Source organism: Stenella coeruleoalba, assembly GCF_951394435.1.
Source record: "Stenella coeruleoalba genome assembly, chromosome: 13".
Classification (NCBI taxonomy): Eukaryota; Metazoa; Chordata; class Mammalia; order Artiodactyla; family Delphinidae; genus Stenella; species Stenella coeruleoalba.
In genome coordinates, this window is record NC_137159.1 from 7,906,118 (window position 1) to 7,924,046 (window position 17,929).

General features: G+C 43.5%; 2 protein-coding genes across 14 annotated transcripts in view; one reads left to right on the plus strand and one right to left on the minus strand.

Annotated features, from left to right (window-relative positions):
• Positions 1-1,988: 1,988 nt before the first annotated feature.
• The window catches only part of MRPL30 (mitochondrial ribosomal protein L30), a 71,330-nt gene continuing 55,389 nt past the window's right edge, over positions 1,989-17,929 (minus strand). For 11 of the 13 annotated variants that reach the window (XR_013830959.1, XR_013830960.1, XR_013830961.1 and 8 more), the window contains 3 exons: positions 8,490-10,276; positions 5,607-5,821; positions 1,989-3,162 (listed from right to left, as the gene is read on the minus strand). The gene's annotated coding sequence lies outside the window, so the exon portion shown is untranslated. The remainder of the gene's footprint in view (positions 3,163-5,606; positions 5,822-8,489; positions 10,277-17,929) is intronic. The other 2 variants (XR_013830970.1, XR_013830969.1) reach the window with 2 other exon arrangements.
• Positions 8,068-15,775, plus strand: LYG1 (lysozyme g1; the record flags this gene model as incomplete). Its single annotated transcript, XM_079941681.1, is given in 4 exon segments — positions 8,068-8,127; positions 13,637-13,649; positions 13,652-13,774; positions 13,961-15,775. Coding segments are annotated over 4 exon segments (297 nt in total). The 3' UTR covers positions 14,062-15,775.

Below are 17,929 nucleotides of genomic sequence, written 5' to 3' on the forward strand. Positions count from 1 at the left end.
CGCAGTGTCACTGGGGACCAAGTGAGGAACCTGGACTTCCACTACCACCTGGCAGTAATAAGCACCTCTCTCCAATAGAGGTGATTCTGAGCAGGTCTAATAGAGAATCAGGACTTTACCACCCAGAGGTAATGAGGCCACCCGCACCCAATGCCAGGGGAGCAGCAGGGCACCCTTAATCTGCCCAGCTGGGGAGATGTCAACGGAGGCCTGGCTGGGAACCAACCCCCCACCCCCGCACAGCAGTAATGACACCCACTGGGTGTCAGTGGAACTGAGTAGAGAGCCGGAACTTTCACTCCCACCTAGCAGGAAAGACATGGCACCTCTCTGGGGCTTCCCTGGCGGTCCAGCGGTTAAGACTCCGAGCTTCCACTGCAGTTGGCATGGGTTCAATCCCTGGTCAGGGGAACTAAGATCCCGAATGCCACGGCATGGCCAAAAAGAAAAAAAAAAAGGACATAGCACCTCTCTCTTCCCCTGTTGGACCAGTGTCAGAGGGAGCTAGCTAAAAGAGAAGGTTTAAATAAGATCCAGAGTCTCATAACATAATACCTCAAATGTCCAGGTTTCAACTAAAAATCACTCATACCCAAAACCAGTAAGATCTCCAACTGAATGAAAGAAGACAATCAGTAGATGCCCATACCCAGAAGACAGATGTTAGATTTATCTGACAACGATTTCTAAATCCTTCAACAAACAATTACAAACACCCTTGAAACAAACAAAAAATTAGAGTCTCAGCAGATAAATAGAAAGTCTCAGCAAAAGAAAAAAAATTTAAAAGATACCAAGAATCAAATAGAAATTTTAGAATTGAACACAATTACACACTCATTTCCACAAGTCGAGTGGATGCCATAATAATATTATTTGGGGGAATCACAAGATAGAACAGCCAATCCTTGCGTCTCAGCCTAAGTTAAACTTAATTCAGAACCAGTGGATGGGAAGCCCTAGCCAGCTTTGAGCACACTCCTTTTGATGCAGACACAAGGCAGTTATTCTCAAGGGATTATCTGCAGACCATAGGACCTTCTTATTCCCTTTGGTTGCTCATGTAGCTACTATTACAGAAGCCCTAGATGGCTTGGAATTATTGGCTGCTAATGAGGAGGGCCCAAGACTCAGGTCTTCATTTCTCAAGGCCACAAATCCTACTACTTAGAGAAGCCTCCATCTCAGATTTTCCAGGGTCACCCCGGACCTGATATTGGTGACTCCATGACCTAGGCTTCCCCCATGATCTGATGTTGGGTAACAACCCCTGGGAGTTCCATGCTCTTCTATAGAGACTGGACAGAGCATCCAACATCCTCCATTCCTGAATGCAAATCCCCAAGGCACAGGACACAGTGGTCCATTCCCTCACCTGACCAATGGCATTCCCTGACCAATGGCAATCTCCTCAGCCTTGCCAGGGAAGCATCATACCCCTGGGATCCCAGCCACCACCGGAGGCCAATCACCTCTCTACAGCCATGGTGGGCCATTGTTCCCCACATAGGCAAACTTCTGTGGCCTTGACTGATGCTGAATCCCAAATCACGGTACTCCCAGAGATCCCATTAAAGAGAGGAACTCTATCCTCTACTGGGGAGTTACAGGACATAAAATTGTAGGCAAACAAGTCTACCTAACCTGACCTGATTAGGTCATCTAAGTCATTTCATTACTGAGGATCACAGTTTCCTCAACTGTAAAATATGGGTAATGATTACGCCTGCTTCATACATCATAAGGACGCTTCTATAGCATGTGTGAAAGTATCTGATACCCTGGGAAGTGATCCACCACTGTGACGTCTGACCGGGTGATCCCTTGGGCAGGTTTCCACATTTGGGATATTTGAGACACTGCATGAGTCACAGCATCTACGAATTTTATTGGTTCCTGAATAAGACAGTTTTATTGGTCTCACACTTCCATGCCTGTGGACAATAAAGAACTTTACTTAGAGTTACTTCATCAGTTTGTTTCAGGGTAGCTAATGGATCCTATGGAGTTTTATGGTCTGTACATGAGAGGTTGGATGTTTGCTGCAGGGGGGAACCAGCAATTTAGCCCCTTGGCCCAAGAGAAGTCAGAAAAATATCAGTAAATACCTGGTAGTGAGCTTCCTGAGGGCAGAGGTTGTGTCTTATTCAACTTTTTATTCCTGGCATAAACCCAGTGGTTGGCACAATGTGGGTACTAAGTAAATACTTATTTAATGGACAGACAGAAATATGTTAAAAGGAATACGGTTGTTACTTGCTTCCTGGAATTGCTTTTCTCCATAGTCAGCCTAGGCATTTATTATTTGCCTTGTTTTTGTATTGTATTTGTTACACAGGGTCAATATTTTATTTCACACTTATTGGAGAAAAGGCATCATGTGAATATAAATAGAAAATGTACAGAAGTACCTATGTCTGGTTCATAATTCAAATCCCCAATTATTCTTTTTCTTCATGTAAACTAGAAGTAATCTGAAACAAATTAAAGATCCAGCCTTCATTCATAGATCATCTCCCTAGTACTTTCAGGCAAAGGTAGTTTCAGGTCCATGTAATAGAAGTTTTTGACAATTGAAAAGTATTTCTCTTGGAGATTTTATTAGGTGTAAGAGGAAAACCAATAAGAGACATGCATTTACATGTCTAAATTTATATAAGTACTCGCATGTTTATAAATTGGTATTAAAACACTGCTCTCAACACACAAGGAGATTTCACAACTTAGGGATGTGCCAAGCCAAAGATTAAAAAGGAGGAATGCAAAATAGAAGATTCCCCCCCCAAAAAAAAGCAAACATGGTAGAACCTCTCAATGAACTGGGGTTTGACTATTAAGAATAAGTCAATTCTTTCTGAACCCCAGAGCTGGCAGGAGGCGTCTTGTGAGCAAGATTGATCAAAATACTCCTCTTCTTCTGGCAATCACTGACAAGAAAAGCAGCAAGGTTTTGAGCTTTCCTTTCAGCAACCAGCAGTATATTTAGACATGGCACCTTTTTCCATCTGATAGTTTTAGGTAGTCAAACTTTTGCCATGCTGAAAATTCAATCGTATCTTTCCACTGTCACACTGACCTTAATGAAAACTAGAAGATACGGTCTTTTGCAGTGAGAATGCTTGACTACATGTAGACTTCTGTTTCTGAGGATGGCATCATAGACTGTGAAAAGAAATAGAAAAAATCATCCACAAATTCTGTGTTCAATGTATGAAAAAAATCACATAGATTTTATTTTTCCTGGTGTTTTGAATAATCTATGATAAAGAGCAGTGATAAGGCTTATATGACTGTAGGGTCTCTTGAAATGAGTATAAAGGTTCTATAGGTGAACATCAGATCAGATCAGTTCCTTCGTTTTTAGAAAAACACTAATGAGAGCTTTCCAGGATGTAGCAACAGGAAAGCCCTCTTCAGCTTGCCCACTAAGTGAGTGTAGGCTGCACCTGGTATCTGTGGGGTACATTCTGTTAGACTGCACCTCAAGCCTGTGTCTGGGACCAGCCTGTGTGTCCTTCCTCAGGGGAGGGCAAGAAGAGCTGCCAGGTTTTCCCCCGGGAAATATTAGCAGAGCACAACACAGCATCTGCCCTATCCAGCCAGCCACCTCTTATAAAATGCCACAAGGAGCATTCCTGGACCCTGACGTGTACAAAAGTACATATCTGTCATTTTTTCCGCAGTGTCCAGGAGGCTTTTTGGAAAATGCCCTCTTAGGTCATGAGGATTCTTAGGGTGGGAGGAATTAGAAGTCATCGAAGAATCAGCAGGGTCCGTGAGAAGCCACTTCCCAGAGACATGAATAGCAACCAAAGACAGGAGCTCCACTCAGGACTGACAGTGGTGGAAAGGTCAAACACTGAGTAGGGCAGAGACTGAACAGAAGAGTCCAGGAAGCCCCTGCCTAAAAGAGAGTGTCCATAACTTCAGGACCAAATGCCACTTGGAGCAGCATCTAGGGGGAAACAGGTTTGGCTCTTAGCCTAAGCCTGGGTTCCTAGCTTGGTCCCTCCATTTGTCCCCCTCCTGGCACGGAGCTTCTAAAACCCTTAGAATTTCCTAAGCGATGAGAACCATGAAGTTGTCTTTTGCTATTTTAATGAAAGCCCCTAAGCATGGGGGCTGGTTGCCAGTGGAGCCAATCTGGTGATTTTAGGGTTGGAACTTTCAATCCCACCCCTCTACTTGGGAGGGGAGAGGGGCTGAAGCTTGAGTTCAGTCACCAATAACCAATGATTTAATCAATCCTGCCTCTGCAATGAAGCCTGCATAAAACCCAAAAGGAGAGGGTTCAGAGAGCTTCTGAGTTGGTGAACATGTGGGGATGTGGGGAGAGCGGTCCCAGAGAGGTCATGGGAGCTCTGCACCCCTTCCCCATCCCTTGCCCTACAGCCTCTCTTCCATCTGGCTGTTCCTGAGTTATATCCTTTGAAATAAATAGGTAATCTGTAAGTATAAGGTTCTCTTGAGTTCTGTGACCCATTCTAGCAAATTAATGGAACCCAAGGAGAGGTCGTTGGAACTTCTGATCTACAGCTGGTAGGTCAGAAGCCCAGGTGCAACCTGGACTTACAATTGGCTTCTGAAGTTGGAGATGGGGGTGGAGGGAAGTCTTATAGGACTGAGACCTTAATCTTTGGGATCTGATACGATTTCCAGGTAGATAGTGTCAGAATTGAGTTAAATTATAGGACTCAGCTGGTGTCACAGAACTGCTTGGGATGGAAAAGAACACACACCTCAGAACTGGTGTCAGAATTGCATGGGGCATGGCAGGGAATATCTTCAGCTGTTTCTAATATTTAGTCTCACTTAAGAACAGGCGCAACAAGCTTTCTTTTCAATACCCGCCCTCACCCCCACTCCGCCCCAGCTTCCCCACTGAGTGTCCGCCAGGTCTTTGAAAGGGAGGTTGTCCACACAGAGCAGCTGAGGACTGAATGAGCCTGAGGGCACTGGTGTGCGTCATTTCCGTGGAGCTGTTGCCAGGCAACATGCTGGCTGCCAACCAGGGGAGAAACTTCCAGGATGCTCATGTGCATCCTCGGCGCTGGGTTTGATTGGCCCTGGTGACGTGGTGTTTTTGCAGATGGGGCCAGGGCCTTCCCGAGTTTTCACACACTCTAATAAATTTGAGTTGTCGTTGGTGTGTGCTACACCTTGGTAGACAAAATAAAGAGAAAGGATTCCACTGTTTGGTAGGGACATGGTTTCTAGTGGGGTACATTATTTGTCTGCTTTTTATCCCAACTCTGCCAACAACAGAGAGGAGACCAGCATTCTCACACCCTCTCCCCAAATGTAAAGGTCAGGAACTCCTGGCCTCTGGGTCTGGATCCTTGCTCAGAGTGCCCTGTCTTCTCGTAGCCTCACCATCTACGCCTTGGGGAGTGAACTAGGAAATCCCAGTCCCCAAAGTCTGAGCTGCAAATACGGAGTCAGTGACTTCCCCAAGTCATAAATATCCTTTGGTTCATTTATTCATTCTATCAACATCTACCGAATACCTCTTATGTGCCATTTAGGGGATACAGGAAAAAAGACCCAGTCCTTGCTCTCAAGTTGTTTTCAGGCTGAAATACCTACCAGGCAGCATGGAAACCAACCTGGGACGCGGGGTTGGAGGACTGATCTGAACCTTGCTGGGTGAGACTGAAGATTCTTCATGCACTGACGGATTCAACAGATATTTACCGAACACACACAAGGTGCTAGACTCTGATCTGGTCTCTGAGGACTCAGTCATGAATGAAGCCGCCAAGTTCACTGCTCTCACACATTCCAGGTGTGGCAGGGCAGGGGACCCGGGAGAAGGCAGGGGCTGCAGAGGAGACAGATTAGCAACAGGTCAGCCAATGCGCAACCCATTTATTCCATGGGTTTTATTGAGTATCTCATATGTGTTGGGCAGGGTGTTAGGTGCTAGGGTTGTAAAGACAAATGACACACAGTCCCTCGGGGGGGACACACAATGTCCCCGAGGGCATTTCTGCCAGAGGGAGGAGCCTGTCCATAGGCAGAGAGCAAATGATGGGGCTGCTTGGGGGAGATCAAGCATTCAGTAGAGCTGCGGCGTAGGGCGTGGTGGTTGAGGAGTTTCCTTCTTTTAATTGTGGAACTCATCCTTTGGGCAATCTGGGGCAAGGAGTCCTTCCTGGAAATTTCATATAAACCCTCTTGAAGTATCTATTGGGGTAGACATTTAGGAACAAACTGTAGGCATTAGAGGTGTATAAAAGAGCATCATTCAGCCTAAGGTGTGGCTCTGCTTGCCTGAAATACACATGAAGAATAAGAGTTTCTAACATTTCAGATTCAGTTCCTTCCACCCTCCCTCCCTTCCTCCCTTCCTTCCTTCCTACCTGGCCCCATTCCCAGAAACTGGTGCAAATAAAAACAAGTGTAGGACTAGAAAATGTCAAAATGAATATAACTAGGATCTGCCCTCTGAGGTGTGGCAGGAAACAATATTGCTTAATGTTTGCAAAATGTCAGGACGTTCTTGAATAAAAGGCCCCATATAAGTTCAAAGTCTTTATAATTATTTGATGATTACTATAATTTATGATTCATTTATAATTACTATAATTTATAATTACTATAATAACTATAATTTATAATTACTATAATTGATGATTACTTACTAAAGTAAGACAGTCATAAATCTCTCAGTAAGAGGGTGAAGTCAACACTTTTTGAAAGAGGCAGCAGGCCAGGGACTCTATATAAGGGGTGATGAGCGGATGGTCTCTAAGGACAAGAGCTCACTGAAAACAGGTGAGCGGTGGAACTCTGCTCAGGCCTATTTAGCTTGAAAAATCCAGGATATGGTGATCAACTGATAATGACTGTGTCTCTGCTGCTAAGTAAATAAGTAAAGTTGGAGTCAGAGAAAACTCAAGAACCTTGCAAGGAAAACACAAGTTATAAAAGATTATGTAGATGATAGAATGATTTTTTATTTATAATACTTATACATGTTCAGATTTCTTTTAATTTAAGTATATAGTTACTTTTGGATTTGTGAGCACGGGCGAAAGAGAGAATGGGAGAACAGAAACATGTGTGCATTTAATGGGAACTGTTATAGGCCATATGAGATGCATTTTTTTGTGAATTCAAAGCCAAAGGACAGAGGTGTTTATGTTTTTCCAGATGTAACCTCTCCCCCACCCTCAGGCTCCCTCCTATTTCATTAACCCCACCCACCTTAAGCGATGCCTCTATAACGAACTCCTATCTTCTCTGGAGGCTGTGAAAGATCTAAGGCCAACAAGTCTAACAGCTTAAACTTGGCGGAGTCAAAGGCTAGAAAGGCTTCAGGAGTCTTGCATGGAAGAGAGACCATGGTCTCTTAGATTTGATCTTTGTTCAGAACGGGATATTCCTGGGACAGTCCTTCACACTGGGAGAGGAGCCTTCCTGGAGTTCCCAACTCTGGGAATCCCAGATGGGCAAAGTGAGGAAAGCAGGCACAGCGGCCGAAGGGAGAGAAGGAACTCCTTCCCAGGTTTCTCTCAACCAGGAAAGGATTTGCCTGCAGAGAGTGAAGAGAAGTGATCGAACCTTCCAGGCTGGCAATCCTTGCTCACAATCCAAATTCAGTAAATACATATTTTCATGGACCATGTGAAAGTGCAACTCTGCAAAAAGTGAGTTTAAAAGGAGCCTTATATCTGACTCTAGAAAGTTAGATTTTTCTCAAGAAAATGTGGTCCTAGTGGCAGAAACATTTTATGTATGTGGCTGTCATTGCTGTTGTTTTCATTTAAGGGCTGTTGGTGCACAGCAGTCTGCGGGGCAATGCTAGGGTGTGTGTGAGGAGGGAGAGCATGAGGGGATATGGCTAAGATGTGATGCTACTGGAAAGGCCTTTCAGTCCATAGGGAGCAAGCAAGAAAGCTGAGTTAGCAATAAAACCAGGGTCAGGGTGACAGTACAACGTGGAGCAGAAGAGACCTGCCTGGTGTGTGTGTAGAGAGCAGTCCTCAATCCTTCCAGGACCAAGTGGGGTGGGGCACGATGGGGCAGGGCCACCTCCATCTCCCAGCACCTTAGGATGTTAACATGGCAACTTTTCCAGGCTGGTCGGAGGACCCTAAGGACCTAGGATGCCTGTGGTTCAAGGTTTGTGGGGATAATCTGGGAGAACATTCATGGAAAAGGAATGGGGGTTCTCTTGTGAGAGAATTACAAAGAACAAAGATCTTTATTTCCATCTTTTCCAGAAACATTGTTTAACTGAGGAGGAAATAGTCCATGACACCTTACAAATCTAAACACTGCTTTGAGAATTACAAAGTGCTCAGTGGAGGAAGGGTGTGTGGAGGCCACCAGGAACCTGAACTGGCCCCAAGTGGTGTTCAGGTTGTCAGTTTCCAGCGTGCCCTCCACCTTGACACCCCCATGCTGTCTGTCACAGTTTTGCTCTCCAGAAAGGGAGAAGAGGGATGCTGTGCTTGGCATCATGAACACAGTGCTGGACTGACCTGACGTTTTGATAATGGTTCCAAGTGTCTGGAGCCACAGGGGTTTGACCGGATTGGTCCTGGGTGACCGATGGACTCTCCCCACACACACTCCAGTGACGCCTCAACACTCCCTTCTGAACATAGACTCCTTTTTGGCACCTGGAAAGTTGTGTCACAGAGTTTGGGTTCCTTCGATATGCTATGTTGATGTCTTATTGTCCCTTCTTGCTCTTTCCTGATGTAATTGAAAAAAAACAAACAAAGTAACTCTGTGTTCCTAAGTCATTGGCACATGTATTTACACAGACTCTTTTCATTCAAGTGCTTACGCAACACAGACATTTAGCTCCATGCTTGGAAAATGAAACGAGCTTTCATGTTGCAATAAAAGCTAAGTTTTTCCACTTGTGTTTCCAAGAAGAATTTTTTTCCCCTGGAAAAGCAGTACAAAGAGTAAAATGCTCTGGGCTTTGCATCTGGTTGCAAGCAGTCCTTTTTTCGGATGGGTCCTTTCCATAAAGCCAGTGAGAAGCCTCTGTAAATAAACACTTTCACGAAACTATGAGCTTTTCCTGTACCTACATGGCTCTTTCTCTGCTCTTTTTCCTGGGACGGAGTGTCCTCTCTCATTCAGTGCTGGGGGCTCAGTGGGTGATTCCTGTTAGGTGATTGAATCTGAGAGTTCCTGTAAACACAGCTAAAATGCAAAGTTCCTGTATCTTTCTGGTGTTCTGGACTGGGCACGGCATTTTCTACTCAACTAAGGGAAATCAGATAGACTATCTCAATGTTGTAGGGAAGAAAAACAAAAAGCATGGCTTTTTGTTAATTCAAATGACTTCCTTAATACCTCTTCTTCATCTTGACATATTCTCTTCCTGGGTATTTGGAAGGAACCGCCCACAATACTAACCTTCAAACAAAAGAGATGAGAAAAGCATCATGAAAGTGCCGAGTACATATTTATACACACATCCCACTTGTAATGATAGTAGTAACTCAAAAGGATCGTAGCCAAGCTCCGCTGACCAAGGGAGATGATGGGAGCAGCCAGCAGTAGAAGGGGCTCGTGGAAGGTGGAGGCTTTGGGGGCAGGTGGCTGGCTCCTCAGGCATCCCCTGGGGTCAGCGGCAAGCTATTCTGGGTGGCATTTGTATATTCATTTGGTAGCTAGTGGGGGAACCAGGGCTCTTTGTACACGAGGAAGGTGATTAGAGGAATAGCTGGGATGAGAAAGTATTTGAGAGCAAGTGCTTGATGGTGACCAGTTGTCCGATCTCTTGTCTGCTGACCCCCTTATGAGTTCAATCCTGGACCCCTATCATGACCTGACTTCGTGAGAATTTGACTTTGCTGGTGGAAATAGCCTGTTTATTGGTCTCCCCAGGCTCTGGCCCAGGTTTGTTCCTGCCTAGGAGTCCTATAGAGGGAGAACGGGAAACATGGCTCAAGGTGACCAAAGGGGTCTGAGATTCCCAGGCTGGGGGCTTAGAGCAGTGGGGGATGTCTTCCAGCTTCTTCTTCTAACCAAAGCAAAGATGGCAAGGCACCAAGGAAAGCGTAACCTTTCCTCTTAACTCAAGGAAAAAGAACCCAAAGTAAGAGGAGCACTGATGAGAAATTCTACTTTTGGTATTACCTTTTGATAATGAAGAGGCTATTGGGATGAGGCACATGCATCAGAAACTGGCTTTTCAAGATCTGCAGTCAGATCACCGTATTTCTCAGTGTTGAGAATCAAAGTATCTTGGTTTCTTGAAAGAACCTGTATTTGGTAACTCGACAGTATGTTGAGTTCCTGTGGGCTGCGCAGGAGTCTCGTCATTTTTAAGCTAATTAAAAGGATGGATGGAGCACATGTCCCGCTCTGGCTTATTTCATTATGATTCAAATAATTAATTTTCTTAGTTCAGACAGGGGGACACACATTCATTCTTTTCACACTCTTCCATAGAAACACTACATAATGTTATGACAACAATTGATATCTTCACATCTTTGAGCTAATTTCTCTTTTAAAATCATTTTAGGATCTGTAGTGCCAAGTCATCAATATGTCTGTGCTGTGGCTACTTCTGGGCCTTCTTGCCTTTACTGGTGAGTGTGTTGCATTTTTCCCAAATGACCTTGGAGATGGGAAAGATAAGCATGGGAACATAGTGGTACTTCTGATACTTAAAACTGCAGTGGAAAAAAAAAAAAACTGCAGTGGAAAATGTTCTTTTTCCCCCCAAGCTGTTCAACAAATCCTGGAGTTGCTAACAGCCACTGACAAGCAGCCTCTTGCCAGGTGCCTCACAAAAGGAGGGGGCTCTGCAGAATGTGGGGTGGACTTACAGAAGCATTGCTTGGGCCAGACTTTAAATCCATACCATTGAAAAATGCTCACTGTTCCTCTATAAAAATTCTTTCACCAGAAATATTTATTGAATTTATTAATAGACCATATAATTCTACAGAAGCATTGACGTGATTTACCAATGTAAAACTAATGTAATGCAATACAAAACTAGCAACACTGGGATCAAGGAGATGGGACTCAGCTAACCACTGAGGCTGACATCGTTGCCATGCTTGAATTTCAGATTCGGTCCTAAGGTTCCTTGCAACTGGGGCAAAGAGGAAAAGGCAATTTTTTTTTTTTTGACAAAGAAAAGTAGGAAGCATAGTTCCTCAAGAGAAGCAAATTTTTTCCTGGCTCTGAATTCTAAAAACTTCTCAGATAGGGCCAGCCTTACATTCATTCCTTTCTTTCTTGAACCATCCATTCAACAAACATTTTTTAAAATTTTACAAGGAATTTTGGGACTATAAGGAACTTTGGGTGAAGGAGACAAGATGGCAGAGTAGAAGGACATGAGCTCACCTCGTCTTATGGGAACACCAAAATCACAACTAACTGCTGAACAACCATCAACAAAAAAGTGCTAAAGATACCCTACATCCAAAGACAAAGAAGAAGCCACAATGAGACAGTAGGAGGGGTGCAATCATGATAAAATCAAGTCCCATACACTCCAGGTGGGCGACCCACAAACTGGAAAATAATTATACCACAGAAGCTCTCCCACAGGAGTGAAAGTTCTGAGCCTCACATGAGGCTCTCCAGCTTGGGGTCTGGCAATGGGAGGAGGAGCCCCCAGGGAATCTGGCTTTGAAGGCCAACAGGATTTGATCACAGGAATTCCACAAGACTGGGAGAAACAGAAACTCCACTCTTGGAGGGTGCACACATGGTCTTGTGCACACCAGGACCCAGGATAAAAAGCAGTGACCTCATAAGAGACTGGACCAGACTTACTTACTAGTATTGGAGGGTCTCTTGTGGAGGTGTGGGGGGCAGCTCTGGCTCACTTCAGGGACAAGGACACTGGCAGTAGCAGTTCTGGGGAGTACTCATTGGTGTGAGCCCTCTTGGAGGCCGCCATTTTCTCACCAACACCTGGCTCCACGCTACAGCCTGTAGGCTCCAGTGCTGGGATGCTTCAGGCCAAACAACCAACAGGGTGGGAACACAGGCCCACCCAACAGCAAACAGGCTGCTTAAAGTCTTCCTGAACACACAGCTGTCCAATAAACCACACCCCCTGACACATCCCTGCCCGCCAGAGGGACAAGACCAAGCTCCACCCACCAGTGGGCAAGTACCAGTCTCTCCCACCAGGAAGCCTGCACAAGCCTCTTAGACAGCCTCATCCACCAGGGGGCAGACAGCAGAAGCAAGAAAAGCTGCAACCCTGCAGCCTGTGGAGGAAACTGCAATCACAGAAAGTTAGACAAAATGAGATGGTAGAGGAATATGTTCCAGATGAAGGAACAAAATAAAACTCCAGAAGAACAACTAAGGGAAGTGGAGATAGGCAATCTACCTGAAAAAGAACTCACAGTAGTGGTAATAAAGATGATCCACAATCTTGGAAAAAGAATGGAGGCACAGATCAAGAAGATACAAGAAATGTTTAACAAAGACCTAGATGAACTAAAGAACAAACAACAGAGATGAACAATACAGTAACTGAAATGAAAAATACACTAGAAGGAATTAGTAGCAGAATAACTGAGGCAGAAGAACAGATAAGTGAGCTGGAAGACAGAATGGTGGAAATCACTGTGGTGGAATAGAATAAAGAAAAAAGAATGAAAAGAAATGAGGACAGTCTGAGATCTCTGGGACAACATCTAATGCACCAGCATTCACATTATAGGGGTCCCAGAAGGAGGAGAGAGAAAGGACCTGAGAAAATATTCGAAGAGATAATAGCTGAAAACTTCCTTAACATGGAAAAGGAAACAGTCACCCAAGTCCAGGAAGTGCAGAGAGTCCCAGGCAAGATAAGCCCAAGGAGGAACATGCCAGGACACATAGTAATCAAATTGACAAAAATTAAAGACAAAGAAAAAATATTAAAAGCAACAAAGGAAAAGCAACAAATAATGTTCAAGGGAACTCCCATAAGGTTTTCAGCTGATTTCTCAGCAGAAACTCTGCAGGCCAGAAGGGAGTGGCACGATATATTTAAAGTGATCAAAGGGAAGAACCTACAACCAAGAATACTCTACCCAGCAAGGCTCTCATTCAGATTCAACAGAGAAATCAAAAGCTTTACAGACAAGCAAAAGCTAACAGAATTCAGCACCACCAGACCAGATTTGCAACAAAGGCTAAAGGAACTTCTCTAGGTGGAAAAGAAAGGCCACAACTAGAAACCAAGAAATTACAAATGGAAAAACTCACTGGTAAAGGTAAACATACAGTAAAGGTAGGAAATCATCTGCACACAAATTTGATATCAAAATCAGCAATTGTGAGGACAGCACAAATGCAGGATTTTGGAAATGCATCTGAAATTGAAAGACCAGCAACTTAACACAATCTTGCTTACATACAGACTGCTATATCAGCAGCACTGAAAGAGGGCATCAGACCAGTCCCTACGCTACATCTGTCACCTCTGTTTTCCAACTCTGCCTCTTACCATTACCCTGAAAACAGCTGTGAAATGTCTGCTCGTCCCTTCCTTTGCCTAAACTTGTAGCTTTACTATTTATCCTCAGGAAGATTGAAGGTGGCGATGGTTCTGCCAAAGGGGAGGAGAGAAAAAGGGAAATGAAAAAGTAGCCCTGAGCCCAGGAAGCTGCATCACCCTCTGCCTCTCTCCTTGCAGGACCCTGGCCTTCATGCCCCACCTCCTGGATCAGCAAGGCCCAGGTTTCCCAGATGACTGAGGTCCTGACTGTTAGAATCAAAGAAATCCAGAGGAGGTTTCCAACCTGGACCCCTGACCAGCACCTGAGAGCTTTGTGTAACCCATGGGTTGGTTTCCCAGCGTGGAGTTAATAGGTACAAACATAATTCATTGCAGCAGATTCTCCCAAACCTCAGTTGCCTCCTAAAAAGCAACTAGGAAAGAGAATCTGAGTTAACTGCTGAGCACCCTGCCACAGCGAGGGGCTGTGGGCTTGGCATTAACCCATCTCACAAATTCCAGGTGGACTCCGTGACTACACCCGAAGCAGCCAGGACCTGAGCTGTGACTTCTGCAATGGTGTCCTTGCACGAGCCAAATACTTCAGAAGACAGGGCTTCTAACGCTTCAGCTCAGACCCAAGATCATTATTGTGCAGGCAGCTTCAGCTGTTACACAGATAAAAGTAGCCAATGAGGGCTTCCCTGGTGGCGCAGTGGTTGAGAGTTCACCTGCCGATGCAGGGGACACCGGTTCGTGCCCCGGTCCGGGAAGATCCTACAGGCCGTGGAGCGGCTGGGCCCATGAGCCATGGCCACTGAGCCTGCGCGTCCGGAGCCTGTGCTCCACAACAGGAGAGACCACAACAGTGAGAGGCCTGCGTACCGCAAAAAAAAAAAAAAGTAGCCAATGAGGCCAGTAATTCTGAATCTGAGTTTGACCCAAATGTCATCAAAATAACATGAATCACATTAAAGAATTATTATCTGCATTTTGTGGTCTGGTGTGTGCAAATAAAAGGCTGTGTCTCTTGAAAGGTATTTCCATGGATGTGAGCTGTAATGTGGACTTCTGTGAAATGAATCCTGTGTCTCATTGGCTTGCATTGTCAGACTTAGCAAATAAAAATATCGGAATCCCAGTTAAATTTGAATTCCAGATAAAAAATGATTTTTTTTTAGTGTAAGTCCCACGCAATATTTAGAACACATTTATACTAAAATATTATGTGTTGTCTATTTGAAATTCAAATATAACTGGGCATATGGTTATTTTAGGTGGCAACTCTATCACTGATTTCTTTGATAAAAATCATAGTTTCAAATTTTAATTGAAAACTTTTGATGAGGAAAAGGGTAAGAGGGTAGCCAGTCCTATCTGCTGGGGGGGGGGGAATAGTTTTGCAAAAGGAGGGAAGGGCACAATCTTTATAAAAATGACATAGCCACTGAGGACACGACAAAAACTGGTTAGAACCAACTAGGTCCAAGATGGCAGAAGGTTCTACTTCCAGCAGACTTTGAGCCTCATTATACGTTCATTGTAATACATTAGCTAAATGACATACCCAGGGGTGCCATGACTGTTCTGAGGCCAACCATAAAAGGCCAAAAAGTGGGCAGTGGCCCAATACCTGGAAATCTCTGCCTTTTCTCCAAAATAATTGGAATAATCTTCTCACTCATTAGCCTATGAAATTAACCCATAAAAACTAACCACACCATATTTTGGGGTCTCTCGTCTTCTGAGATGGCCCACACTCCATGGAGTGTGTTTCTCCCAGGGCTGCTCTCACTTTCGGAGATGACCCCCATGCCCTGTGGCCACTCTCACCTTTTGAGACGGACCACATTCTGTCTATGGAATGTGTACCTCTCTAAATAAATCTAATTATAACCTATCACTTTGCCTCTCACTGAATTCTTTCTGCGATGAGACATAAAGAACCTGAGCTTCATTAAGTCCTGAGACCAGGTGTGTGATCTGTAAAAGACAGTGGGATGGTGAAAAACTGAAAGCATTTCCACTAAGATCAGGAACAAGACAAGGATGTCCACTCTCACCACTCTTATTCAACATAGTTTTGGAAGTCCTAGACAGCAATCAGAGAAGAAAAAGAAATAAAAGGAATACAAATTGGAAAAGAAGAAATAAAACTGTCACTGTTTGCAGATGACATGATACTATACATAGAAAATCCTAAAGATACCACCAGAAAACTACTAGAACTAATCAATGAATTTGATAAGGTTGCAGGATACAAAATTAATGCACAGAAATCTCTGACATTCCTATACACTAATGATGAAAAATCTGAAAGAGAAATTAAGGAAACAATTCCATTTATCATCACAACAAAAAGAATAAAATATCTGAGAATAAACCTACCTAAGGAGGTGAAAGACTTATACTCAGAAAACTATAAGACACTGATGAAAGAAATCAAAGATGACATAAACAGATGGAGAAATATACCATGTCCTTGGACTGGAAAAATTAATACCATGAAAATGACTATACTACCCAAAGCAATCTACAGATTCAATGCAATCCCTATCAAACTACCAATGGCATTCTTCACGGAATTGTAAAAAAATTTTTACAATTTGTATGGAAACACAAAAGACCCCAAATAGCCAAAGCAATCTTGAGAAAGAAAAACGGAACTGGAGGAATTGGGCTCCCTGACTTCAAACTATACTACAAAGCTACAGTAATCAAGAAAGTATGGTACTGACACAAAAACAGAAATGTAAATCAATGGTACAGGATAGAAAGCCCAGAGATAAAGCCATGCACATATGGTCACCTAATTTATGACAAAGGAGGCAAGAACATACAATGGAGAAAAGACAGCCTCTTCAATAAGTGGTGCTGGGAAAACTGGACAATGTAAAAGATTGAAATTAGAACACTCCCTAACACCATACACAAAAATAAATTCCAAATGGATTAAAGACCTAAATTTAAGACCAGACACTACAAAACTCTTAGAGGAAAACATAGGAAAAACACTCTTTGACATAAACCACAGCAAGACCTTTTTTGACCCACCTCCTTGAATAATGGAAATGAAAACAAAAATAAACAAGTGGGACCTAATTAAACTTCAGAGCTTTTGCACAGCAAAAGAAACCATAAACAAGATGAAAAGACAGCCCTTGGAATGGGAGAAAATATTTGCAGATGAAACAACAGACAAAGGATTAATCTCCAAAATATACAAACAGATCATGCAGCTCAGTATCAAAAAAACAAACAATTCAATTAAAAAGTGGATGGAAAACGTAAATAGACATTTCAATAAAGAAGATATACAGATGGCCAAGAGGCACATGAAAAGATGCTCAACATCACAAATTATAAGAGAAATGCAAGTCAAGACTACAATGAGGTTTCACCTCACACTGGTCAGAATGGCCATTATCAAAAAATCTAGAAACAATAAATGCTGGAAAGGGTGTGGTGAAAAGGGAACCCTCCTGCACTGTTGGTGGGAATGTAAATTGATATAACCAGTATGGAGAACAGTATGGAGGTTCCTTAAAAAACTACAAATAGAACGACCATATGACCCAGCAATCCCACTACTGGGCATATACCCTGAGAAAACCATAATTCGAAAAGAGACATGTACCACAATGTTCTTTGCAGCACTGTTTACAATAGCCAGGACATAGAACCAACCTAAATGTCCATCAACAGATGAATGGATAAAGAAGATGTGGCACATATATACAATGGAATATTACTCAGCCATAAAAAGAAATGAAATTGAGTTATTTGTAGCGAGGTGGATGGACCTAGAGACTGTCATCCAGAGTGAAGTAAGTCAGAACAAGAAAAACAAATACCATATGCTAACACATATATATGGAATCTAAAAAGAAAAGAAAAAGGTTCTGATGAACCTAGTGTCAGGGCAGGAGTAAAGATGTAGACATAGAGAATGGACTTGAGGACATGGGGGTGGGGGGAAGCTGGGGCGAAATGAGAGTAGCGTGGACATATATACACTACCGAATGTAAAATAGTTAGCTAGTGGGAAGCAGCAGCATCGCACAGGGAGATCAGCTCAGTGCTTTGTGATGACCTAGAGGGGTGGGATGGGGAGGGTGGGAGTGAGGCTCAAGAGGGAGGGGATGTGGGGATGTATGTATGTATATGGCTGATTCACTTTGTGGTACAACAGAAACTAACACAGTATTGTGAAGCAATTATACTCCAATAAAGATCTATTAAAAATATAATAATAACAATAAAAGCACCATCTATACACCTAAAAAGAAAAGAAAAAAAAAAAAAGACAGTGGGTTTGAGTTCCAATATGAGTTGTGCGGTTTCAGTTTCAGGAGAGTCACTTTTAAACTTTGCAGCATTTTCTTAACCCCAGGTCTCTCTGACATCTAAGTTTACCTCTTCCTCTCCTTCCCTGAACCACAATCTCCTACGTCCAATTTCCCCCAACTCAGCTAAGCTGTCCCCTTCTTT